Genomic DNA, 23,561 nt, shown 5'->3' with positions numbered 1-23,561 from the left:
AGCGAAGATGATATGTCGCCCTGGCCAACCCGATAGCCAGCCCATCCAGTACAACGAGCAGTTGTTATCTCAAGTACTCACCAGGCTCGGTCGCGCTCAGTCCTCCTCTTCGTCTGCTTCGGCATCTGGGCCGTCCACTCAGCGTCGGTCGCCCACTCCACGCCCGGATAACGACGAGGACATGCAGCCTTGATTTCGGTGGACCAGGGCCTGGTCCAGTGGGGGAGGATGTAAGGCGACAGCCTTATACCTTAGCGGTACCGGCGGGCGTTCCCGGGATAAGATAAGATGGGTGTGCTGGAAAGCGCATCCATCTATCTTGTCTGACGTAATACTGTATAGTTGTGGCTGATGCGCGGGGGCTGGTGTTGGACCATCGAGCGTTCGGAGTAGTTAGCTTTATCTTGTACACCTTTACGCTTAGTGAATCACTTTCCGTAGCCTCTGCAGGCTTACGGGTTCTGTTCTCTTACGAAGGACCTCAAGATAAACACCCCGACCTCTTACACTGAGGTAGAGGAACTCTTGAATGTGGGCCAACAAATCCTTCGTTCGTGATTCATTCTGTTGATCGCAAATACTACCAGTGCGTCGAAAACCCGACGAAATGGGCGCTGCACGTGACGAAACCATTGCCCACTTTTTATACTACAAACGTAGTCCTTATTGGAGATGCTGTTCGTTGAGTACGTTTTCGCGACCCCCACGCACGTTCTGACGATGTTTCGAAGGGACACGCCATGTTACCACATCAAGGCGCAGGGGCTGGCGTAGCGATCGAGGTGACATGCTCTCCGAGTCCTGCAACGACTCCAAAATTAATATCCTCATTCGCTGCAGGACGCCTATCTATTTTCCTCTCTTCTCGGCGAACCCAGCGTAACCCCTGACAGTCTCTCCATCGCTCTCGAGGCCTACGAACACATCCGCCAACCACTAGCTCATCATGTCCAAACTGGTTCGCGTGTGAGCGGTCAGCTGTACGAATTTGAATTTGGCGAGGACTACGAGGCTTTGGGACCGGCAATAGAGATGCAGTGGAGGTGGCTGTGGGAGGGGAGTGCGGAGGAGGATGTAAGAAGAGGGTTAGAATGGATGAGGACCTGTAGGGACGGAGGAATGCAACTGACATAGGACCTCATTCATATAGTGAGTGAGTTACGATATGGGGTAGTGTCTGTAGATGAAGTCCAGGATCAAACTTGTACGACTGTCGCCTCATGTTCTGTACTTAGAATGCCACTGTATTGTCCTTGTGTCCAATATGTGCATGAGCTGCTTGCATTCCCATGCTTTGAATTGTGGCACGATCCACCGGAGCAAGTTGTCATCTTTGCTGGACAATGTTTATAGCAGAACGCCACACAGTGCGAGTGTGGTACATTATGCATCGATATTTACCTCCATGCTCTGAACAGTCCTTGTCTTCGATTCTTCGTTGTCTGACCCGTCTCTGACTCGTCTGAAGGCAGACACAGTAGCGTAAATCCTTGTAATATTATCAAAGATGCACAGAGTCGACCTCAACACAAAACTAAAGCATCAATCCAGAAAAGTGTAACATTATCAAAAATGCACCTAGTCGACCTCAACACAAGACTGAAGCACCAATCCCAAATTGATCATTAACGTGGAAGTAGAGGACAGACGCGGAAGCTATGGCATGCATCCGAGTCCCCACTACGTCAAACGTTTACAGTAGTCTAGGTTACCCGTGGGGTTGAGAGCCCAGGTAGGGAAGGGGATCACTTTGCCTCCCGCTCCTCCGACCTACAGGACACAAAAATTGTGAGGATACTGAGACACTTGGTAAGTAGCACAAGACGTACTGCAAAGCTGTAAACGAACACCATCACCTCGGTCCCGCCGTCTAAAGCCGCGCTGGAGAAGAATACTTTTAGTAAGACTGTGCGATTAACTGTGACACACAAGCGTTTTACCTGACTAGAAAATTATACTGTCGAGCAGGAATGGGTAAGCTCCTGAGAAGCAAGAGAAATGTGTGTTACAGACTTTGCGGAATGCTCTTGGGTGATATTTGCGGATCCAATATTGACTGGCGATACAAAGGAGGAAGGTCATGAAAGTCCTTTAAAGGGAAAGCAAAGTTAGCGTGGTGGTGGATGTCTCTTTGAGGATGAGACACATACGCAGAGCTGATACCAGTCGAGAAATACCCTATTTGTGTGCATACCATGGGAGTGATGAAACCATCCAAACGAGCTTTTGGATAGTGCTGGTGTAGGTACCAAAATGGGAGAGGGATGGCTAGTCCAATCAAAATACAAAGAGGCACAATCTGGAACAGAGTACATAAGATTACAAAAAAGAAGAAGAAAGTATAACGACTCACTCCATATCGTGAGCTAGGAGAGTACAATTGCTTGGCCAATGCACCCCAGGCGACAGCGTCGCTTTGGGAGAGCGTTGTCATATCAGCACAGAATGGACTGGGTGTGGAATAGACAGCAATAATGACTCGAGACTTGCCTGTTAAATGATTGAACAGAAGCGCCTGACCAGACGTTTGTTCCTTGAACAGACAGTAAGATCTCTCGGTTTGCGTCGATGACGATCTTTGAAAGAGACATCAACATCACGGATTATACGGAGAAAAAAAGAATTTGCCTTCATTATGACATAGTTGAGGAGTGCTATAAATGTCGGGTCAATATTCTGTCGACTCAATAATCAACACTGATACGTCATACCTCCAACAACAGCGCCGAGACATTGCCTACAAAATATGATGACGATGAGTACTTACTGTAATCTTGGAGCGAAGACGTGACGTACATGGTAAACGTCACTCTGGGAGGGAGCTTGGTGTACTGGCCTATCTTCATATCCCGTGTCATCGACCTTCCTTGCTCCGTGGTATTGTATGCGTATAAAGTCCCGTACATGTTTGCTCGAGTGTTTCCAGGGACAAGACCGGCGATGAGCATCTACGGGGAAGTGGAGGTTAGTACATGGTGCATCAAAGAGCAAGATGCGTACTAACCCTAGCAACATCCTCTGTACCGGGCACATAACTATTGCCATGATTAGTCTTTATCAGACCTCAATGATTGGAGAATATAATCACCAAATAACAGCATAGAGAGTAGAAATGATAGGCAAGAAGACGGCAGCAAATCCAACAGCTAAATCGAGGCATGTCAATCAGTTGGAAACCTACTAACGCTATGCCGATATCGTTCACCCACAAATGAGATAGGCCCACCTAAAGTCAAAGGACGACGAGCGATTTAGCGTATAACGTAGAGACATAGATTTTGAACGTACCACGGAAGTTCGGATCCACCGGTGTAGTTCGTAGCCATTCCCATGGCGACACTTCCGACGAAAACCAGTTGCCACCACCAGATGGGGACCTGAATGCTGGTTAGACGTTGGAATACCTACCGACATTGTTACACTGACTTCCTTATAGACCTTCATCTTCTCGAAATGAGCTTTACCCAACGAATTCAGTGTCAATATGATATTTCGGAGGGATCAAGGACAAGACGTACGGTCCTGAATGCTATTTTTCCGACCTTGTTTATAGGCGGCCCATAGTTGTTTTCCGTTCCATAGTCCGATGTGAGTGACTGTGTTTCGACCACATCAGTATGTATAATGTGTCCTAGAAGTGGAGGATCGTACTGGTAGCGCCAAAAGACAAGGCAGCTCCGATCTTGGAGACAGTCTGTGTGGCAGCGAACCAAGGGAGCCCTTGAACAGCGAGCTTCTCCTCGTTCAACGAGTAGTCGTCATTTAATATCAAGGTCTGGTTGTACTCTGTCCCATTCTGGTTTCCGTTAGCACATTTGGCAGTGAGTCGCGCGACCACTGAAACCCTCACCTCATAGAAAAGGAGCTGTGATAAAAATGGGAAATTCTGTGCATTCCACACATTGCGAGCGTACACCCCACAGAATGCGAGAATACAGATGACTATGCCGATATAGCTCGAAATCTGAGTCTGAATAGGTTGGAAGAGGGCGCCATAGGCAGATCCCCCGGAGCCAACTGTTGCAGCAAATGAACATGAGCTCATCCGACCATTAGTCACGGCAATCCCCTACCGTAGTTCCAGTCCAGATCTGAACGTCGAGATGGTTCAGTAAGGCTTGTAGCAAGATGAAGATGGAGGTGCGCGCACTAATGCTGAAGAGACCTAAACCTGTTCGATGGGATAGTATATATCAGACGAAATCTCTGAGGCTGGGACTCGGAATGACTGCACGGCGAACCTTCATTTCCAGAGGCGCCACCAAACACTCGAGTCACCCAAGCGCTGTCCTGATGTGACAGGCAGAAGACAGATATACCCGTCAATCTATGGAACACCGTTAGCACGTACACTATGGGTGATCAAGACCATACAACGTACAAAGGAGCGATGTATTCTGGGAACCATTCCCAGACAAAGATGCCTATCTGATGGTAGAAAAGATCAACGCTCATTCTTGCCAGAAACATAGCTTCACTCACAAACAAGGCCCAGAAGAACCTCAGTCTTTTCTTCTGCAGCATGTTGTCTTGTCCCCGATGAAGCACATCAAACAATTGAACCTGGTGCGAATAAAGAGGGTTTAATTAGTTGCGAAGCACATCGACTCAATCGAGGAAGTATTTCACTGACTGTGGGAAGGACATTGGGGAAGACACAATAGGTGGGATATACCAAAAAGCTTCTCATCATTCCTTGTCAATGATCAAGATGTTAGTATGGAATTCATGATAGCGAAGAAGAGAATAGTTTTAAAGACAGAGAGTCGATTGTCACTGCGCCGAGAAACTAAGACTCCGCCACCGCGCATGGTAGCGGCGCACTATAGAGACGTTTCAGGATATCCCGGGTAGTGAACACTCATCTATACTTATATTCAACGCTGCCACCGTGACAGAGGCAACCCAAGATCTGAGCAGGTATTGAAAGACTAGCTGCTCACCTGCGAGTCCATAGCCAAGTAGTTGACTCCCCAAAAGTGTGAATATAGCGATAGCGACATTAGGCTCAGTGTTATAGAACAAGTCCTATCATTCGAAATATTAGCCGCTGATACTATGAACATGATGAAGTGAAAATGGTAGTACGTCTGCGGCAAATATGCTAATCGCCAAGGCACCGTGTGTCGCGGCAGCCGCCATGATTAAAGAGCCTACATGTTCCTTGATATTGAAGGGCCCAGGGTTCATAAAGCGCCAGAACGCTGTGGGCGATGTCCGCAATATCTTGTATCGAGCTCCGGGACCAGGTATGATCTCTTCCATGATCTTCCCTGTGTTAACGTTAATCAGAGCCGAACGAACGATTGAGAAATTTCAGATCCAAAAACTCTCCGCCCAGTGAAAACCGAGAGGAAAGTGAGGCGAGCCTCAGCGAAGTGACCATGTCCAAGTTTTGCATAAAATGAAAATGTTCTTGTTCGGATACGATTCAAGACCAGACAAAGGAAAATCTGTAGCACAGGGCATGATACTGGTCTCGGTCATCGACCAGGGTACTCTCAAACCAACAGAGTGGGGTACAGCGAAGAGTACCCCTCTGATTTTTCACCTCAACAAAAGGCGAAAATGCACTCATGAACCCATCTTCCGAATCTTGGTGATTTGCTAGCAGAATTTCCACAAAGAGCCATTTAGGCGAGAGGTATGCTTACCAGTGACATAAGTCGCGATCTGGAGGAAAAGCTGTGAAACGTACACCTGTTGAGGGCGAAAGTTCTGAGGTAGATTCAGAGCAGAGTCACGAATATAGAATGATGACGTCTCACAAATATTTCACTGAGCACAGCTCCGAAGCAGGAAAATCCGACGGCTAGAAACCAGAGCCTGAAGGTCCAAACGGGTTGACTTGGATCGTCCTAGACAGAGTAAGAGAAATGTCGAACTCCAGACAAACCAGAAACAGCGAACCTCAAGCGAGATCAGGCGTAGAGACCAATCAACGTCCGTTTCTGGCGAATATTCATATCAGTTCTGAACAGAAGGTGTGGCTAAGTGATGCGCACCAATGGGTCTTTCCTTGCCATTCTCTCCGAGGTCTATAGCCCGGACATCCTCATATACATCGCCGACGACAGCGACGTCGAACTCGTCGGGAGCAAACCCACCCTTCTCTTTGAGAGACCCCTTCTCGTCAAGCGAACCAGCAGTAGGCGAAACACCTTCGACCTTGGGCAAGGCGTCCATCTCGGGGTCGGACTTGAGTGCTCCTAGGGGGCTCAGAAGTCGCGAGGATATCGACCTCATCTGAGCAATGCTCTATATAGATACAGCTTGTTTGGTATATTCTCGGGTGATAAGAAGTTGTCAAGAAGTAGCAGATAAGCATCCCTGAGCGCGCTGCTGTATCATATGGAGGGGACCTGAGGAAGCATCTACCGGAAGATAGAACCGCTGACCTTTAGATATGATTCGGACCGCCCGCGGAAGGAATGGACGTGCATGTTTTGCAACTGCTAGGCAGTTTCAGTTGCTTGAGTTCCCTTAACGGTACATTAGAGTCAAGGCCCATGCAGCCGAGCAGGGGTGTCATGGACCGACCGTGACAAAGAAGATACCGTGATATAACCTCTAGGAACGTCTGCAAATACCGCTGCAGCACAATGCACGAGATGCCATGCCAGTACTATAGAGTCCTCCGAGTCAAGGCTTGGGTTTCGAGGATCTGATCCTAGTATGCATTGTTTTTGTTTCAAAAGTCGACACAACTCAGGTTTTAGAGCCTGTCGCCTTAGCCAGTCGAAGGCCCACACCAAGGAGTGAAAGTAGTAGCAAGTAGTAGATAGCCACATGTGCGAAGCGATACTATCTTAGTACTCTATCCGAACTCCAAGTTACCGGCGGTACTAGTAAGTTGCCAAACGGTCCCTGGACCCATAGACATGATGAGTTGAACTAGTGACGGCGACGTGAGAACTAGGCAGTTCCAGAGTTAATTCGATGGATGTACCATATTTCCATGCGCGTTCGCAGCGCTGTGTATGAAACTAGCCAGAGTAAGTATTGAAGTTGACGTTGAAGACACGAGTCTCTTGAGCGCTTCAGCGCTCAGCCTCGGACGCGGGACTTACCGGAAGACACATGCTTACTAAGCATGTGTCTCCATTCGAAGGTCAACTTGAGAACTCGGACGGCCGTACCCTGCCTTGGCATAGAAAAAGCTCGACGGAAATGTTTAAAAGTCTTCAAAGGTCTCTTCAAGTATTGGCCTCTACTGATGAAGGAGTTTCTCTTCGCTCAACATGCCTCGCAAACCCCATGACAATCTCATACTTATCATATATGGAATTTTCAACTGGGCGCAAGCCGTACTACTAATTGGAGTGATCCTATAATTACTATTGGGTTATAACGATCCTTCCTTGTGTTTTTATTCCCTCGGCCTCCCTTGGGCCACCCAATCGTCATCTTCAACTCTCCGACTCTGTTGAGCGCTCGAGGCTTGGCGATTGAATCATTGCGCGTTGCACATGCTCGTGAGCAGTAGTCCTTCTCTAGTCTGGACGATGACTATCTATATAAATCTAGCCGAAGTTTCTCTGTGGGTCACTCAGAGGTTTTGTGCACGTATCGTTATCTTCGGTGGAGATAAGTGACGGACAAGTGACGGACCATCGAACCTTCCGGCGGTCACTGTACGTCGTTTGTACCAGGCAAGATGTCGTTCACCTATATCTGTCTCATAGATGCTGACTACAGTGCGCTACACATTCCTCAGACATCTGTCCTTGCGTCCCGATATTCCCCCGGCTCACGGACCGTCTCAAGGAGTATCATACTTAGGCTTCATCGAGGCACGATTCGTCCCTCCGCATCGGGCGTAAGCAGAACCACGGTATGCAGATAAGTAAATGAGCGTATTAGTTCTCCAAAAAGGCGGCGCCCCGTAGGCTAATGACTTGGTATCGAATGATCCAAGACACCACATAAGTTAGTAGGTAAACCTCAACACGCTTTCAGCTGTAGACAGGACGTTCATACACCCACAGGTGAGGCAGATGAACCGCTAACAAGCCACCACAATCCAAAAAGGTCCTCGCGGAACGACCATGCAGTTGCGGTACGTTCGTGTAACAATTCCCTTCAGTGAACGGTACCTCCAATTTGATACAATAACAATCGAGCTACATCGAGCGCGTGCCCCAGCTATCGAGCATTCGGGGCAGCGACTCTGGAAATACACGAACATCACAGCATGGCGCCACGCAATAGCCATAGGCAGCCTTTCTAGAAATCAAAGCCCTCCTTACGGAATATGTCAAGACTGGGATTATTTTTGACTGCGTCCGCCAAGTCGGTTCGATTCTGTGACAAGCCAGAAAAGACAGGTGAGATCGTCTGCCCAAGGAAATTTCTATGCAGAGAGTATAGAGCGCCACATACCATCGCCGCGAATGCCCTTCGGAGTGTGGTCCAGAGCTGTTCGCTCTTTTCTCCGGTGGTTTCTTGCATGGCCAGTGCGCTTAAAAAATGCTCCGCTGCTTCCTTGTGGGCTCCAATGTTGAGACCTGGATCGCTGTGAAATCAGCTTAAGATCTCCGTCATCACTGGCGAAGATACGCACATGCAACGCCGACATTGTAGATTGCCCGAGTATACGTAGGACGGAGACTGAGTGCCTCGCGATAGGCTCCTAAAGACTCTTCAGGTTTGTTGCCATTTGAGAGACACGAGCCTAGCCGATTCCACAGAAGATAGTCCTGGAAAGTTCGATAGTATTAGTGTAGCCCGGTATAAAGGCTTGGCACTAGTCACCTTCGGTCGCATTGACAAAGCACTCTCGAAACAATCTCGTGCACGGTCGAAATTGTTTTGAGTATAGGAAAGGACACCTAACGCGATCTGTACGTCCGGATCCAGCGTTCCTGCCTCGTGTTGAGCTCGGGCGACGTCGAGGAAGGCAGACGTGACGGCTTCGTTGGAATGCCACGAAGACTGGCCGAGCGATTCTTCCGTAGCTGGAGAGAGGGGATACGTTGGGAAACGAGCACGAAGCCATCGAAGGAGGGTCCCATGGGCAGCGCGATCGTAGGATTCATTCGTAAATGATATGGCTAGGGACTACCAGTGCTCGGGTCAGAGGGAGTTGAGAAAACAGCGGACATAACGGACCAGCATGCCCTCTCCATTTGCACCAGCCTCTTCCGCTATCCTCACTCCTTCCATCAAGGCCTTCATTCCTGCGTCCTCCCGTTCGTCCATGTTTCTCGTCTCGCCCAGTAGTATCCAGGCTTCATAGCCGCCGTTGCCGAGATCTCCGTTCTGTATCGCAGCCTCAAGCAGGAGAGCAGCTTCTGAAAGCGAACCGTTCTGTTCTAAAAGCGCCTTTGCCTCGCTGAGATGCGACTGTGTCGATGTCGACGGGTCAAGGTATTTATTGTTTGGTTCTATCATGATAAGAATGAGCACGACCAGTGGGCATTCTTGTGAGATGCGATAACATACCGAAACTGTATGGGGAGAGAATGGGCAGTCCTTCGCTATCGAACTTGACCGAATTCTCGTCAAGATTACCATCGTAGTCCGCCCATCCGTTCTGCATAGCGCTCCCATAATCAAGGTCGTATTCGTCTCGTTGTGCGTTCATAAGTTGATTGAATTCGGCCTCCCACTTTGCCATATCGCTCGAAGGAGGCGGCATATCAGAGTTCTGCAACTGATCCCACACCCTGCATGACCATTGAGAGGAAGTAAAGCATAGATACGAAGAAGGACGCACTGTTTGAAGTCAGTAACACCGTCATCCAATGAGGTCTCGGCGAGTGCTTCTCCCAGCTCGCCGACCTCTTCAACGTGAGCTGATTGGAGGGGAGCACTCTGTAGCGACGCAGCGGCCTGGGCGAAAGCAGCCTCAAAGTCTTCCTCCTTCATCTTTCCTTTACCCTTACCCTGCTCGATGACGGGCTGCTCCATGCCTCGGAAATACGTTTGTGGCATGCCATTTGCATACATAGACGACGTTGCGAACCCCGTGGTCCCATAGAGCCCGGGCGACATGTACGGATTTCGGGCAACTAAAAATCAGGGTTTAGTAAGACTCGGGCAGGGTGAGCGTCACAGAGCGTACGGGTGGGCTGTTGTGGGTCATGTTGTGCAGAGGAAGCAGGTATAGACATTTGCGAGGGCTGAAACTCGTTTGCCCATGCCGCTGGAGATGCTCGTTGAGGGATTGATGAGGCATGTTGGCGTTGCTGGACTTCAACCCACGCATCACCAAAGTTCGGAGAATGGACATTGCTTCGAGTCATAAGAGGCGCATGTTGAGTTAGTTGGAAAGCTCCCGGAGGGATTGATGAGCTAGGAACCGCTTCCTGGGTGCTGCCCTCGAAGAACTGCCTGGCCATGGCCATGTCCTGTTCAGCCGCTGCTCGGGATGAAGAGGTAGGGAGGTGATACAGCTATGTGGAATAATTAGTCCCGGTTCTTGGTAATAACAATGGGGACATACCCTCGAGGATGAAGGTCCAGCAATTCTGTCCTGGATATGAATGAGCACACACGAAAGTATTCTGGTGTCAGGGTGCCACAAACCTGTTGTAGACTACGATCTCCCTCCGCATGCTTGAGGACTTGGGAGAGCGGGTTGGATTGTACGGCACAATCGGCACCAGACATAAGACCTTGGAGAGACATTATGATCGCTGCAATAGAGGATATTATCGTCGCTGTGAGAGTTATAAGCAAAGCTAGCCGCCACGCATCAGCGCCGTTGAGCTGTGGTCCTGTGGAGGTCGATTTGGAATTTCATGTGGCTCGGAACTAGATTCGGAGCGGGGAAGAGGCACGTGAAAGTAACGGGAGTAGCGGTCCGGGCCCGCTCTTCCGCTCTGAACATTGAGCGCTGTCTTCGACGTTCTTGACATCGACTCGTTGGCGGCAAACGCAACACAATTATTTTGCGTATTTCCCATCAATAATTCCCATACATAAAGGCTGGAATGCTGCGCGCGAGGCCATTGATTTTCACTCAGAGGGCACTCGTTCGGAACTATGCCTCCTCTCCATCTCCTCACGCTCTCGTATTGCTTGAGCATCGAAATGGCAGCATCGAGAACGGCTCTTTGTCTGCCATCAGTGCGGCACAACAACTTGGAGGAGATGTAACTGGAATTGTTGTGGGCAGTCAGGAGCAGGTTCCGGCGGTACTTGAAAAGGTGAAAAAGTGAGTAGCTCGTCCATTTATCAAGCTTGCAAGTGCCTCAACATTCTTCTTGCACTTTTACAGGCTTCAGGGCCTGACCACCGTGCTCCATGCTACATCTCCCAAATACTCTGCCTCCGTTCCCGAGCATGTGTCTCCACTTTTCGAGAAACTACTCTCCAACTCTCCGCCCTACACACACCTCGTCTCTGCACACTCTTCTTCCGCCCGTGCTCTCCTACCACGCATCGCCGCAAAGTTATCTCTTCCTGCCGTCTCGGACGTCACCTCTCTAGAACACGACCCTTCTGGCAGTACGACCTTCACACGTCCCATCTACGCAGGCAACGCCATCGCCACCGTCCGTGCCCCTGCCTCTATCCCCATCAAGTTTTTCACCGTCCGCACCACGTCGTTCTCAGCGGCCGAATCTTCTGACGCCGCCACTGTCGAACTCAAGGAGCTGGAGCCCGTGGAGGTTACGGACTCGCCGACAGAGCACCTCGAGACCCAGATTGCTCAGTCCGATCGACCGGAGCTTGGTGTGGCGAGCCGCGTTGTCTCTGGTGGAAGGGCGCTCAAGAGCAAGGAAATATTCGACAAGACCATCGAGCCTCTTGCGGACGTGTTAGGAGCCGCTATCGGAGCATCCCGCGCCGCCGTTGACGCTGGGTACGCGGACAACTCATTGCAAGTTGGGCAGACGGGTAAGAATGTGGCGCCAGAGTTGTATGTGGCGGTTGGGATCTCAGGGGCAATCCAACATCTGGCGGGTATGAAGGATTCAAAGCTCATTGTCGCGATTAACAAGGTAGGTCGCGCCGCCTCTATATGTCGCTCTTCAATGATGAACGGACATGCTCTAGGATCCGGACGCACCAATCTTCCAGGTTGCAGATGCGGGCCTTGTCGCTGACCTGTACGACGCGGTCCCTGAGCTGGTTGAGAAACTCAAACAGTAAACAAGTGAACTTAGGATCGTCCCCACACTGTAATCTGTACACCATCTCTATCGACATTCAAAAGCATACTTGTGTCGTTGCAGAGCATGGAACGGAAAGAAATATGGATGCGATCTCCACGCGATGGGCGTAACTCAGACCTATAGCCAAGTGTCGCCTTTCTATGAGCCCCCATGTGCAGAAGTGCACGACTTGACTGCTGCTGAATACTGGCCGTTACTCTCGGTGAACGTTTTTCTTGACTCACCTATACTCTTTCTATCACGACGGTCCGTGCAATATTCTACTCAAACGAACACGGGATATATAGGTACGTCCATCTTTACATCGATCTTAAACCTCGACGCAAGAGCTACGGAAGACTACCGTACACCTATGCAGCGTATTATCACTGCGAGACTTCGCTCATTTTAACTTGGTCATGACTGATAGCACGCAAGGACATTCCATGGGCGAGTGTGCCCAGGCCAGCGATCCGCATGCAATGATTCTATTTACAAACTCGAAGGCCAACTGGAAAGCCCTGAAGTCATCGGAACGCGGGCATTGCAGGCTAGGAAAGGCATTTGCACAATATTTGTACCAGTGTTCATCATGCATCAGCGGTCATGGGGACGCGGCATCACCGTCGTGCACCATCCGGCATAGCAACTGATCACTGTCGTCGATGCGTCCTCTGATCTTTCCTTAGTTGTATGTACTGTTATGTGGGCCCGTGGCATTGATTTCTGAGAGCATCTTCCTGAGGACCACATGCGTCTAATTGCACTCATGACTTGGAGACCCGACGGTTGAGATCGCTTATAACCTTGCGATGACATCGATGGTCCTGATTCCAACAAGAAAGGCTTTCTTTACTTCCCTCGATGAAACTCCCGGCCTTGACAGGATTACTAGCCTCGCTGTCTGGTGCAGCTTTTGCTGCGTCATGGACCGCTACACCTTTCATTCCCCACTCTTATCCTCTCGCCGTGAGGTCTCCATACCTATCAGCGTGGTTGCCACAAGGTGAAGGTACGTCTTTCGCCCTTCACTGTATCAAGACATTGAGCTCAGGCTGAAAAATCCTTCCAGGCACTTCCTTGAACGGTGCTTGGCCTCAGTTCTGGACGGGAAGTGTACGGCTGTTCGTTTCTATTGATGATGCAGGGAAAACTGACTGAAATTTCCCAGACCCTAGGATGGGCTGGCTTCGTCAAGGTTGACGGGACAGCTTACTCTTTTCTCGGTGCCGCTGCTGTCTCTGGGTCGACGTTCAGTCAAGCCACTCAACAAAGTGCTACGGTAAGCCATCGGTCTTCGTCAGTGCAAACCGTATGCAACACGCTGTATATTCATTGTGACCTTGCTAGTTCACGGCCACGCAAAGCATATTTATCTTGACGGCTGGTGGTGTTGATCTCACCGTGACCTTCCTAAGTCCCGTGGAGGCGAGTATCCCTTCTCTCTCTCAATTCCGATCCTGCTGCGATGATACTCATTCATAAAACGATAGCCTACCGACATGGTAAAACAATCTACGCCACTCTCTTATAGTCAGTTGCCTTTCCTGCATTTCCTTTAGTAATACTTTACTCATGGACGACCAACTTGTACAGTGGCTGTTTCGGCAGCCCCTAACGATGGAGCCTCCCACTCGGTGCAAATATACTCTGACATCTCTGCTGAATGGGCTTCGGGAGATGATTCGTTGACTGTCAACTGGACTACTACGACCGGAACTATCGTGACTCACCAGGTCATGCTCCAGACTCAAGAGGAGTACACAGAGTTCTCAGACCACATTCAACGCAAGTCTGAATGTTCGAACTGTTTGTCTCAAATACCTAATCAGCTCGATCCTTTAGAGGGATCTGCTTTCTACTCCACTACATCCGGAGCGACATATCAGACCGGTCAAGACGTAAGTCTGAACAGGTCAGTTCTGGAATATTGGCTTATATACCGCCATAGGTCGTTGTTCGTGCCCAATTCATTAGCAGCGGTAGCCTCCCAAACACTGAGGATACTTCTTTCCGAGCCGTATCCGACGACTGGTGAGATTTAAAAGATTCTGTGCAAAACCCTGACACTAAACATTGCCTTTAGGCCCGTGTTTGCATTTGCCCACGACCTTGGTACAATTAGCGCATCTTCCGACCCAGTGTTGTTTACTGTAGGCCATATCCGGGACCCTGCGATTGAATACATCATTGCTGGTGGAGCTCTGCAGGACCGTAGTTTGTACTTCTGGAGCCAATTTTCGTCTGCAGCAGATCTCGTAAGTTTCCATCGAACCCGCTTAGATCGTTCGTCGCACTTATCTTAGAGTGCTCAGATCTCCGACTTCATCAGCGACTACACCGGTGCTCTCAGCCGAGCCCAAGCCTTCGACTCTCAAGTATCCAGCGACGCCAGCACTATTTCTACTGAGTACGCAGGTGTTGTGGCGGCGTCCATTCGTCAAGCTTTCGGTGCCACAGAGATTACGATTTCCAAGGTGACTCTGATAGCATGTTCGTCAATTGCTCTCTAACACCGTCATGTATACCTAGAACTCTGACGGCACGTTCGACACGTCCGATATTCTCATGTTCATGAAGGAGATCTCCAGTGATGGTGTATGTGGTTGAGCTGACTCCTACTGTCTTTCTGCGCTGATATATTTCATACTCTCCAGAACGTCAACACTGTCGTAAGATCCATACGCTGCTTCGTAAAATAGCGCACCTCCTGACGAGAAGATGGTTCATATGTTTACAGGATGTCATATTTCCTGCTTTCCCCGCGTTCCTCTATACCAACCCAGACCTGGTAAAATATCTTCTCTTACCATTGTTCGAGTACCAGGTGAGGACCATCAATCATGAAAATGTGTCTCGTAACTGAATCCGTCCTGTTTACAGGCCACTGGACAAGTACGCCCACCGCATTCCCTGCATCCTCTGTTTCTTTTGTTGACATAGGCATCTCAACTAGTACCCTAACGCATGGTTCGTCGTCTCACATAATATGACTGTACTTCGAGGAAATCTACTGAACATCGTGAAATAGGGCTGTGCATGATATGGGTGCGCTTTTTGTTATCCGTATCCTCAAATCCATTGCTGATGGACCTTCAGGCGCAAGCTACCCGAAAGCATTGGGCCACAATGATGGTTTGTCTATGTCCGTTCCGCACATCTAAAAGTTACTGTTGACAAGACAGTACAGGTGCTGATGAGCCTATGCCACTGGAAGGTGTGTTTCTGCGCTGTCACAATGCTCGTCTTATCGTTTACTGATCGTTCGTGTATTTGTGTCATAGAATCTGGTGCGCCCCGGCCGGTTTCCTACTGCTCTATCTCAATGCTCACTGCCGTCGATAGGTAACATGCTCATCATGACACTCAGTCACTTCCAGAAAACCGGGGATGACAGTCTACTCACTACATACGTGAGTCTCCTTCCTCTAAAGCTGACGTACCTTCGAGAAAGGTCCTGATGCTATGCACAATTTTGTCTGTAGACCGCGCTCTTAGACCAGTGGACACAATTTCTGATAGCAGAAGCTTTGATTCCTGCTGACCAAATCAGCACCGACGACTTCGCTGGATCCTTGGCCAACCAGACAAACCTCGCCATCAAGGGAATAATTGGTATACAAGCCATGGCCAACATCTGGAGTCAACTCGGTGACTCTGCCACGAGCGCAAACTACAGTGTACATTAGTGTTTAATCCCTTTCACGCGAACTTCTGATCAACTGGAAATTATTCACAGTCAATCGCTTCCAGCTATGTGACTCAGTGGCAGACTCTCGCCACCGCGACCTCTGGTGATCATCTGACATTGTCTGTGAGTCGACGCGTATCTATCAATGTATATTGGGACGCTTACGATCTTGCTTTCAGTATGGCGATGACAGCAGCTGGGGTCTCTCATACAACCTCTTCGGCGACAAGTTGCTTGGTCTGAACTTATTCCCCCAGTCGGTCTATGACATGCAGGCTGCCTGGTATCCGACTGTCAAAAGTACGTTCTTGTGATTAGGACATAGGCGCGATGGATCTCAACGAGATTCATATAGACGAATACGGTGTTCCACTCGATACGAGGCATACCTACACCAAGTCGGACTGGCAGATATTTACAGCTGCAATGCTTGAGTCGACTTCCACGACGTGAGTATCAAACATTCTGCCTCATGGAGGCAAGGAGCTGACGTATTTCCCAATAGGGTTCGCGACAACCTTGTCTCTGGAGTGTACACTTATGCATCTGCCGCTCTGAGCGACGATACCGAGCCTTTCTCGGATTGGTACGATACTTTGACAGGTGTAACAGATGGTTTCAGAGCAAGGCCTGTCGCGGGTGGCCACCTAGCTTTGGTACGTGAATGGATAAAGCTCCAGTGCTTGAAGCTGACGGTTTCAATCTAGTTGGCACTATAGCGCTACAAAACGTACTTGCGTGTTCTGCTATTCGGGGTAATTTATTATTCTCGCTTGCCCCCTTATGTGCTTTTGGGTGGACGGGGTGTATTATGGTTAATCAAAAATATATTTGATACTCTTCCATATAAGTATGCTGCGAGTTATTTGGAGTGTGGTGAATTCGAAGGCCAAACTGTCCGTTGTGGCGTCTTGGTGGCGTTCGAAGGACTCTCCGGGTCTTTCCGGACATAAGTACGTAACCTATCCCTGAGATCGTCCTTGCAGTTTATTTGTGTCCATTCACCGGTCTGTTCTTACACCGCCGCCTCTAGATGTTGTCCATGGCTCAGCTCTTTTGCCTGGAAGCCCAATATCATCTGAACGGAAGTAAAATATACCACGGCTGCCCGTAGTTGGATTCCGGACTCTTGTGCACACTCGTGACGATGTCTTCGTTCTATCGACCCGGACCGCACCAGTGCGATCGATGCCATGGACCAGTCAGAGGATCCTGTTTTGAGGGCGTTGGTGTTCACGGGAATGTTTAGCTTTGCGGTTACTTCTCGAGTGCTCCCTGAGTGCAGAGTCGGAGAGCATATAAGATGGCAGTCCACTTCTTCGTGCACTTGCATCGTTTCCGATAGCAGCAGCTAACCACTGAACAAGACTTACATCACCATGTCCGACGTGCAAATGTACGCACCAGCCTCTCAGTTCTGTTGTGTTAACCATCTACCAATGAGTTGACGTTACAAACATGGACTAGACACACTATCCCGAAGAGAGCGAGCCCAAGCGGCGATGCCCCTGTGTTGAACAAGATTTCCAGTCAAGTCACTCAGAACAAGGTATTTTCCAGCTTCGTCGAGATGTTGAGTGGTATTGATTCATCACACTGCCAATGTTAGGCCCGAGGTGCCGCACAAGCCATGCGTAAGTACTCTACACTTCATGTACATAGCGGTATACTCATCCTCTGTCAATAGTGTACGCGGTAGGCTTGACTGAGGAAGACATGAACAAACCTCAAGTGAGCCTACTGTCAAACTAATTTGCGAAACATAACTGACCGTTCACGCTGCCGAAAGATTGGCATATCTCCGATTTGGTGGGAAGGTCCGTAGCGAGCTTCATGATGCTGGTACGTGTGCGGAATGATACTCATGTCAGGCTACAGGCAACCCATGCAACTCGCATCTGGTACATTATCAAAAAGATTTGGCCACAGAGCTCAGCTCCTCGGGCAGTACTGATGAATTCCATGCTGTCTAGCTTGACCTTGCGAAGGCCGTCAAGGAAGGCTGTCGACAGGAAGAGCTAGTCGGCCTCACCTTCTCCGCCATTGGAGTCAGGTATGCTTCTTGAACTAAATACCGTTTGTATGTGCTCACTAGTCTACGCAGTGATGGTGATTGTCTCTCTCAGCATCGATGGTGAGAACAGGCTGACCGACTATCTTTAAACTCGCAGCCATAACGATGGGAACGGACGGTGAGTGATTGACCGCATCATTTACACGAAAACTTACATGGGGCGTATACATAGGCATGCGTTACTCGTGAGTCAGCTTTTGCGTTTATACATAGATCTGCTCTCTGAACGCTAGAGTCAGGCTCCCCTCTCGGGAAATCATCGCGGACTCGATTGAATCTGTTAGTCCGTTTCTTGTCATTCAATGCAACCCTCGGCTCATCCATCTATCTCGGTCACAGGTAGTTATGGTCAGATGCCCGCAGAGCCTCCTCCAGAATACATACTGATAATGAAACAAAAGGCCCAGCACTACGACGGAAATATCTCCATCCCCGGATGTGATAAGAACATGCCCGGATGCGCCATAGCAGCTGCGCGCCACAATCGACCCACTATTATTGTGTACGGTGGAACGATCGAAGTACGTTGTTCTTCCATGAATTGCGTGCGCAGACTGCTAGAAGTTTCGTATAGCCCGGTGTGCGGCATGAAGATTGTCCTGCAATGGGTTACAAGAAAGGAGACCACGTCAATGTCGGTGATGCCTTCGAGTCTTACGGCAAGTAGTATGATGCATCTTGTTTTCATTGCCTTGAAATTGATACAAACGCTCCCTTCAGGTGCATTCACGGTAGGCAAAATCACAGAGGCGCAGCGATTTGATGTAGTCAGACATTCTTGTCCAGGTACACGGTGGTCTCATTCTTTACAGGGAGCACTGATTGACTCATCTCTGTGTTAGGTCCTGGTGGTTGTGGAGGCATGTTCACGTCAGTATACTGCTGAGATCTCTTTATGAGACTCGTCTAACCTGTCCTACAGTGCGAATACCATGAGCTCAGCTCTCGAAGTCCTCGGGCTTTCGCTTCCATACTCCGCAAGTATACCTGCTACTTACTCGGACAAGGTGAAGGAGTGCATCAGGGCAGCTGGGTTCATGAAGAAGCTCTTGGAGTTGGATCTCAAACCAAGGTAGACTCTCTCGATCTAGCCTGAAGGCCAATGATGTATAGATTATTGACATATCAGAAAAGGGACATCCTCACCCGCCAGTCTTTCCTCAATGCAATCACGGTTCGTCGGTTGTCGTCTGGTTGCAGAAATTTCCTGCTCAAGGTTCGATTAGATCGTCAACATACTGGGCGGTTCGACAAACTCGGTACGTTCTTCGTCTCTCATGTCATACAGGTTTTCACCCTCGTTTTCCATAGGTCCTTCACTTACTCGCCATGGCCCGGGCGGCCGATATTCCCCTTACAATTGACGACTTTCAAGAAGTCGCAGACCGTACTCCCTTCCTAGCCGATCTCAAGTAGTCGATTCATCATCATGCTTCACAAGGCATATTATTCATTCTTCCCTATTTTTTCTAGGCCATCCGGAAAGTATCTCATGGAGGACTTCCACAAGGTGACATAGGGAACCATAATTTCCAAGACTGGATCTCTGCTAAGTCCGCGCGTCATTCGTAGGTCGGCGGTATACCCAGTCTACTCAAATACCTTCTCGCAAACACCAACCTCATCGACGGCACCCAAATGACCGTCACGGGCCGCACCCTTGCTGAAAACCTTGAGGGCGTCCCTGAAACCGATTTCTCCAACCAGGACGTGGTGAGACCTCTGAACAATCCGATCAAGGCCACGGGACATTTGACGATCTTGAGGGGTGGCTTAGCGCCTGGAGCCGCTGTAGCAAAACTGACGGGGAAGGAGGGCACGAGGTTTGAGGTAAATTTGACTTGTGTTTGGATGAGATCGTGTTGCTCTGACCTTGCTTTTGCTAGGGTGTGGCAAAATGTTTTGACAGCTTGGATGGGTTCTACCCGGCTCTGGCGAATGGCCAAATCCAACCTGGTATGGTCCTCATCTTCAGGTACCAAGGTCCGAAAGGCGCGCCTGGCATGCCCGAGATGCTCGGTAAGTAGTACCCACTTTCTTGACTTTTATTTGAGACCTCATTGATGTATTGCTTGGTAGGTCCGACCGGGTAAGTCTGATCCTACGCCACGCTCGAGCCTTGGTCTGATTTGGTCTGTAGTGCGATCATGGGTGCTGGACTGGGCAAGTCTACGGCTCTCATCACGGATGGGCGTTTCAGTGGCGCATCCAGAGGCTTCATCATTGGTGAGGACTTACTAGGACAATCATCTTGCTCCCCGTGTTTCCACTCGATAACTGACAACAGCATTTTTGGCGTCACAGGTCATGTCGTGCCCGAGGCCAGGGAAGGTAGGCTCATATTTCTGCTTGCTAGTCTTTCTGGGTGCGTCCACAACGTACCGCGGCTTACACTTTCTTGTTTTCCTCTCAAGGTGGTCCTATTGCGCTCGTGAAGGACGGAGACAAGATTGTCATTGACTCGGACAGACGTGTGATTGACTGGGACGTCGATGAGGCCGAGAAGGCAAGGCGCAGGAAGGAGTGGGAAGGCACAGATAAGGGCCAGCTCATTGTCAAGCGGGGCATACTCTATAAATATGCGCGGGATGTTGCTGTGAGTATCTCCCAGTATCCGTTCTCTAGATATATTCTGACAGACAGCACCCACAGCCGGCCAGTCTGGGTGCTTACACCGATTGAAGGAAGTACATATTAAGGACCATATTACCTGTACGTATACATAGCCTGAAGTGTAGATGTGACAATGTCTGGCGAAAGATTCGTGAGCGATACTGTTAAGCAAGATCTTATATCATCGACGCGAGAGTCCACGGTACTATGCTGTCAGGTAATCAGCATACTGTCCCCAGGAAGATCAAAAAAGAGAACACACATTTCGATGGTTTACCGGCGTGCTTAGCATATAAATCGTTCGCTGATGTAACCTCCTCACCCTCCATGACATCCGCCAGTCGCTCTGCCCCGCTCGATGATCTCCTATCATCCTGAAAAGCTGACTCTCCTGGCTTACGCTGGCCATTTATCACGGCAGGATCTGGAGGAATGATGAACGTCGTATGGCCTGTCTTTTCCCTCAGAGCTTCAGCCTCGCGCAGGGCGACCCTTTCGGGATCTTTACGCCGGGCAACTCTCTTCTTGTGCTGCTTGAGCAGCCACATGGAGAATATGATGATCCAGGCTAATCCTACGCAAGAGCCACAAACTATGCCAGCGATCATTGGGGTTTCCGCCTTCGGTCTTAGAGTAGATAAGGAAGAGTGCGAGAAAATGTGAGCAATGTACATACCGAACAGACGGAGTGGAGCTCTCTGCGGCAAAGACGTTAGACGGAGGAAGGGTAGCATATGGTGTGGTAGGCATCTCAGGAGCTCGTACGCCTGACAACCCGTACATGAGTTGGATGACATTCACGGCAAAGGGTGAAGCTGGGCGCACCAAAGTAGCTGGAGTCCTGACATGAAAGAGGCCCTGTGTATGCTGTTGGTGGCAGAATCATAGCATAATCGTTTCCAATACCCCCTCTTTGTGTCTTAAAGCGGAAGCTGAGCTATATAGGTCAGGACCAGAGTAGGTGAGACCGTGCAAAGGTGGTGGCAGGAGGCAAGGAATGTCGGACTGTATGACCTCCTTCGGCGTGATCAAACTCCGCGTAACCTTGTGTGGCCCTGTGTGGCCCCTCCTTGTTAATTTCCTCCAACTTGAAGTACTCGTTCATATGCTACTCGCCGCATTACGCTGGCCCACCAAGGAAAACCTGGTCTTGAACGCGGGTAGCGTGCTAAACACTCCCTTATACTCAGAAATATACTAGTACTATCGTTTACCAGTAAGCGTCTTGACTCTTGGGCTCTGTGCAACTCCCCACAAATGGAGGTTGAGGAACCCTCTTCTCCACCTGCTCGCATCTGCTACGTTGCCTCGGAACACTTGGCAAAGGTGTGCATACGCTTTATTTAGTACAGCTACAGGATGCCCTCGATCTTTCGGTGCGTTATTGACCACTTTTTTAATTTAATTCTTTTTGGGGAAGGTGTCGTCTTTGCTCCCTTCAAACCGAAACCGCTCCTTGGTCGTGCATGGCCTTATCACAGCCCTTGGTCTACTTCGCAAACCACCAGAAACGTCTGAATTCCTCCCCCATGTCGAAGTTTTGCGACCTCCGCTCGCTTCCCGAGAAGAGCTAGCTATTTATCATCGGCAGGACTACGTCGATTTCCTTCTCAATGCTGAGAATCACAATTCTCTTTCAAACCCTACTCATAGTCAAGCTGGCATAGACTTCGGTCTTGAAGAGGTTTGTTAGACTTTCAAATCATAGATATCCTGCAATAGTACTAAGCGTTCCTCACAGGACTGCCCTCCCTTTCGGGGACTGTCAGAATATGCGTCGGCGGTGGCAGGGGCTTCCTTGACTGCTGCCCGTGCTCTCGTGAATGGAATATGTGACGTCTCCATGTGCTGGGATGGTGGAAGGAAAGAGCATCTCTCAGACGTGGTCGAAAGGGTTGATACAATGCTGATACTTCTTGTCGACAGGCATCATGCCCATAAAGGACAAGCATCAGGATTCTGCTACGTCAACGACTGCGTCCTCGCTCTCCTCGTCCTCAAGCGCTGCCGCCTTCCTATTGATCTTAAAAATCTGAGCCCGGGGAAACGAAAAGCTCGTATATTATACCTCGACTTCGATCTGCATTTCTCTGATGGCGTTTCCTCTGCATTCGTCGAGTCATCTTCCACGAAGAACCCGCAGATCTTGACGTTCTCTCTTCACCATGCATCTCCTGGGTTCTTCCCCGTTTCTTCTCTCTCGTCTCTCCCAGATCCCTCTGATCCCTCTTTTGACCCCTTCACGCTATCGCTTCCGCTCCATGCCGGTGCCTCTGCTCGGACGGTCGCTCGAGTATGGAACTCTGTCGAAGACATTAAGGACGCCTTTCAACCGGATTTTGTGATTCTCCAGTGTGGCGCGGATGGTTTGGCGGGTGATCCCTGTAAGGTATGGAATTGGGAGCTGGGTGGTGAAGGAGGTATGGGCTGGTGTGTCCATCGAGTTGTGACACAGTGGCAGAAAAAGGTTCTGCTGCTTGGTGGAGGTTGGTATCTACCTTTTTTTTTGATTATCGATCCGTACAACGCGGCTCACCGACTATAATTTTTCTAGGGGGATATAATACACCTAACACTGCGCGAGCATGGGCATACCTCACATCAATAGCGGTATGCATTTCTTCCCGTTTGCTCGTCACTGATTTCCGCACCTAACATCCTTACTCAGTGTGGTAGAAGAATCCCTCTCGATACCCACATACCCGATCATGGCGCGTTTCCCTTGTACGGGCCATCTTTCACCTTAGATGTTCCCGCAGGGAACGTCAGCGACCAGAATTCTACTGCATATCTCGACGAGGTTCAAAGCGTATTCGAAGTCGTAGCACAACATATTCGACAGAGGGTATCCTCGTGAGGCCCTACTCGAGGTTGTAGACTTCGTTAATACTATGGTCATTGATAAGATACAAGGGCAAAAGCCATACGCATAAGCATGGACATACTGAATCATAAGGTACACCGTCCAGCGAACTCCCAGCAAGGGTGTCAATGACAAATAAAAGGTAGAGCAGAAGCAGGGCATAAACAGTGCATATGCAAAAATGCAAGGAAAACATTTAAGTGGAATCATGATCTC

The 23,561-nt window shown here is 49.5% G+C and overlaps 7 protein-coding genes across 7 annotated transcripts; 5 read left to right on the top strand and 2 right to left on the bottom strand.

The window, feature by feature from the left end:
• The first annotated feature begins 418 nt into the window (after positions 1-418).
• On the top strand, positions 419-1,283 carry STEHIDRAFT_150288 (uncharacterized protein). The gene is made up of 4 exons (XM_007309913.1): positions 419-531; positions 588-677; positions 732-782; positions 841-1,283. Exons 3-4 carry the CDS (start codon positions 741-743, stop codon positions 1,132-1,134), a joined length of 336 nt encoding a protein of 111 aa, XP_007309975.1. The 5' UTR covers positions 419-531; positions 588-677; positions 732-740; the 3' UTR covers positions 1,135-1,283.
• A 397-nt stretch (positions 1,284-1,680) lies between these two features.
• STEHIDRAFT_150287 (OPT oligopeptide transporter) lies at positions 1,681-6,326 on the bottom strand (the record flags this gene model as incomplete). Its single annotated transcript, XM_007309912.1, has 29 exons — positions 6,006-6,326; positions 5,911-5,951; positions 5,769-5,858; positions 5,655-5,718; positions 5,089-5,273; positions 4,944-5,028; positions 4,634-4,695; positions 4,483-4,563; positions 4,382-4,428; positions 4,242-4,327; positions 4,151-4,171; positions 4,074-4,091; positions 3,851-4,017; positions 3,652-3,796; positions 3,519-3,596; positions 3,427-3,458; positions 3,289-3,377; positions 3,210-3,226; positions 3,089-3,146; positions 3,005-3,035; positions 2,793-2,948; positions 2,629-2,676; positions 2,491-2,576; positions 2,354-2,414; positions 2,151-2,299; positions 2,014-2,089; positions 1,941-1,957; positions 1,830-1,881; positions 1,681-1,770 (listed from the first exon to the last, which is right to left on the bottom strand). The coding sequence occupies exons 1-29, from the start codon at positions 6,244-6,246 to the stop codon at positions 1,681-1,683; spliced, it is 2,373 nt and encodes a 790-aa protein (XP_007309974.1). The 5' UTR covers positions 6,247-6,326.
• A 1,900-nt stretch (positions 6,327-8,226) lies between these two features.
• On the bottom strand, positions 8,227-10,632 carry STEHIDRAFT_67077 (peroxisome targeting signal receptor; the record flags this gene model as incomplete). Its single annotated transcript, XM_007309535.1, has 9 exons — positions 8,227-8,304; positions 8,383-8,507; positions 8,564-8,699; positions 8,755-9,060; positions 9,112-9,386; positions 9,445-9,668; positions 9,719-10,013; positions 10,067-10,397; positions 10,531-10,632. 9 exons carry the CDS (start codon positions 10,630-10,632, stop codon positions 8,227-8,229), a joined length of 1,872 nt encoding a protein of 623 aa, XP_007309597.1.
• A 305-nt stretch (positions 10,633-10,937) lies between these two features.
• On the top strand, positions 10,938-12,102 carry STEHIDRAFT_67249 (electron transfer flavo protein alpha subunit; the record flags this gene model as incomplete). The annotated part of the gene is made up of 3 exons (XM_007309549.1): positions 10,938-11,161; positions 11,225-11,951; positions 12,007-12,102. The coding sequence occupies 3 exons, from the start codon at positions 10,938-10,940 to the stop codon at positions 12,100-12,102; spliced, it is 1,047 nt and encodes a 348-aa protein (XP_007309611.1).
• An 866-nt stretch (positions 12,103-12,968) lies between these two features.
• STEHIDRAFT_150285 (DUF1793-domain-containing protein) lies at positions 12,969-16,552 on the top strand (the record flags this gene model as incomplete). The annotated part of the gene is made up of 26 exons (XM_007309911.1): positions 12,969-13,116; positions 13,177-13,220; positions 13,276-13,386; positions 13,455-13,532; positions 13,598-13,637; positions 13,701-13,892; positions 13,950-14,005; positions 14,056-14,138; positions 14,191-14,362; positions 14,420-14,581; positions 14,637-14,702; positions 14,762-14,776; positions 14,845-14,931; positions 14,988-14,999; positions 15,061-15,074; positions 15,136-15,152; positions 15,204-15,239; positions 15,295-15,321; positions 15,389-15,394; positions 15,450-15,517; positions 15,590-15,784; positions 15,844-15,918; positions 15,975-16,095; positions 16,151-16,244; positions 16,301-16,451; positions 16,503-16,552. The coding sequence occupies 26 exons, from the start codon at positions 12,969-12,971 to the stop codon at positions 16,512-16,514; spliced, it is 2,082 nt and encodes a 693-aa protein (XP_007309973.1). The 3' UTR covers positions 16,515-16,552.
• A 543-nt stretch (positions 16,553-17,095) lies between these two features.
• STEHIDRAFT_172295 (dihydroxy-acid dehydratase) lies at positions 17,096-21,454 on the top strand. Its single transcript, XM_007309910.1, has 31 exons — positions 17,096-17,191; positions 17,263-17,344; positions 17,405-17,429; positions 17,483-17,526; positions 17,585-17,612; positions 17,674-17,696; positions 17,769-17,848; positions 17,922-17,929; positions 17,967-17,987; positions 18,042-18,054; positions 18,109-18,148; positions 18,209-18,217; positions 18,271-18,390; positions 18,444-18,528; positions 18,590-18,655; positions 18,712-18,739; positions 18,792-18,941; positions 19,004-19,043; positions 19,096-19,128; positions 19,181-19,281; positions 19,343-19,379; positions 19,442-19,699; positions 19,756-19,888; positions 19,949-19,958; positions 20,010-20,095; positions 20,174-20,200; positions 20,284-20,465; positions 20,522-20,692; positions 20,745-21,109; positions 21,159-21,249; positions 21,308-21,454. Exons 1-28 carry the CDS (start codon positions 17,175-17,177, stop codon positions 20,549-20,551), a joined length of 1,776 nt encoding a protein of 591 aa, XP_007309972.1. The 5' UTR covers positions 17,096-17,174; the 3' UTR covers positions 20,552-20,692; positions 20,745-21,109; positions 21,159-21,249; positions 21,308-21,454.
• Positions 21,455-21,739: 285 nt separating this feature from the next.
• Positions 21,740-23,339, top strand: STEHIDRAFT_134935 (Arginase/deacetylase; the record flags this gene model as incomplete). Its single annotated transcript, XM_007309909.1, has 5 exons — positions 21,740-21,808; positions 21,903-22,166; positions 22,224-22,968; positions 23,037-23,092; positions 23,151-23,339. 5 exons carry the CDS (start codon positions 21,740-21,742, stop codon positions 23,337-23,339), a joined length of 1,323 nt encoding a protein of 440 aa, XP_007309971.1.
• Positions 23,340-23,561: the final 222 nt, after the last annotated feature.

Source organism: Stereum hirsutum (genome assembly GCF_000264905.1).
Source record: "Stereum hirsutum FP-91666 SS1 unplaced genomic scaffold STEHIscaffold_18, whole genome shotgun sequence".
NCBI lineage: Eukaryota > Fungi > Basidiomycota > Agaricomycetes > Russulales > Stereaceae > Stereum > Stereum hirsutum.
Note: the sequence above shows the minus strand (reverse complement) of the source record. Positions and strands in the feature narration are given on the sequence as shown.

Excerpts from the sequence above, each read along its gene's own strand:
- STEHIDRAFT_150288 (XM_007309913.1), top strand. The coding sequence starts at position 741 with ATGTTACCACATCAAGGCGCAGGGGCTGGCGTAGCGATCGAG. Across the intron at positions 783-840 it reads GGGCTGGCGTAGCGATCGAG|GACGCCTATCTATTTTCCTC; the intron begins GTGACATGCTCT and ends CATTCGCTGCAG.
- STEHIDRAFT_172295 (XM_007309910.1), top strand. Across the intron at positions 18,391-18,443 it reads TGTACGGTGGAACGATCGAA|CCCGGTGTGCGGCATGAAGA; the intron begins GTACGTTGTTCT and ends AGTTTCGTATAG. Across the intron at positions 19,129-19,180 it reads TGGGCGGTTCGACAAACTCG|GTCCTTCACTTACTCGCCAT; the intron begins GTACGTTCTTCG and ends CGTTTTCCATAG.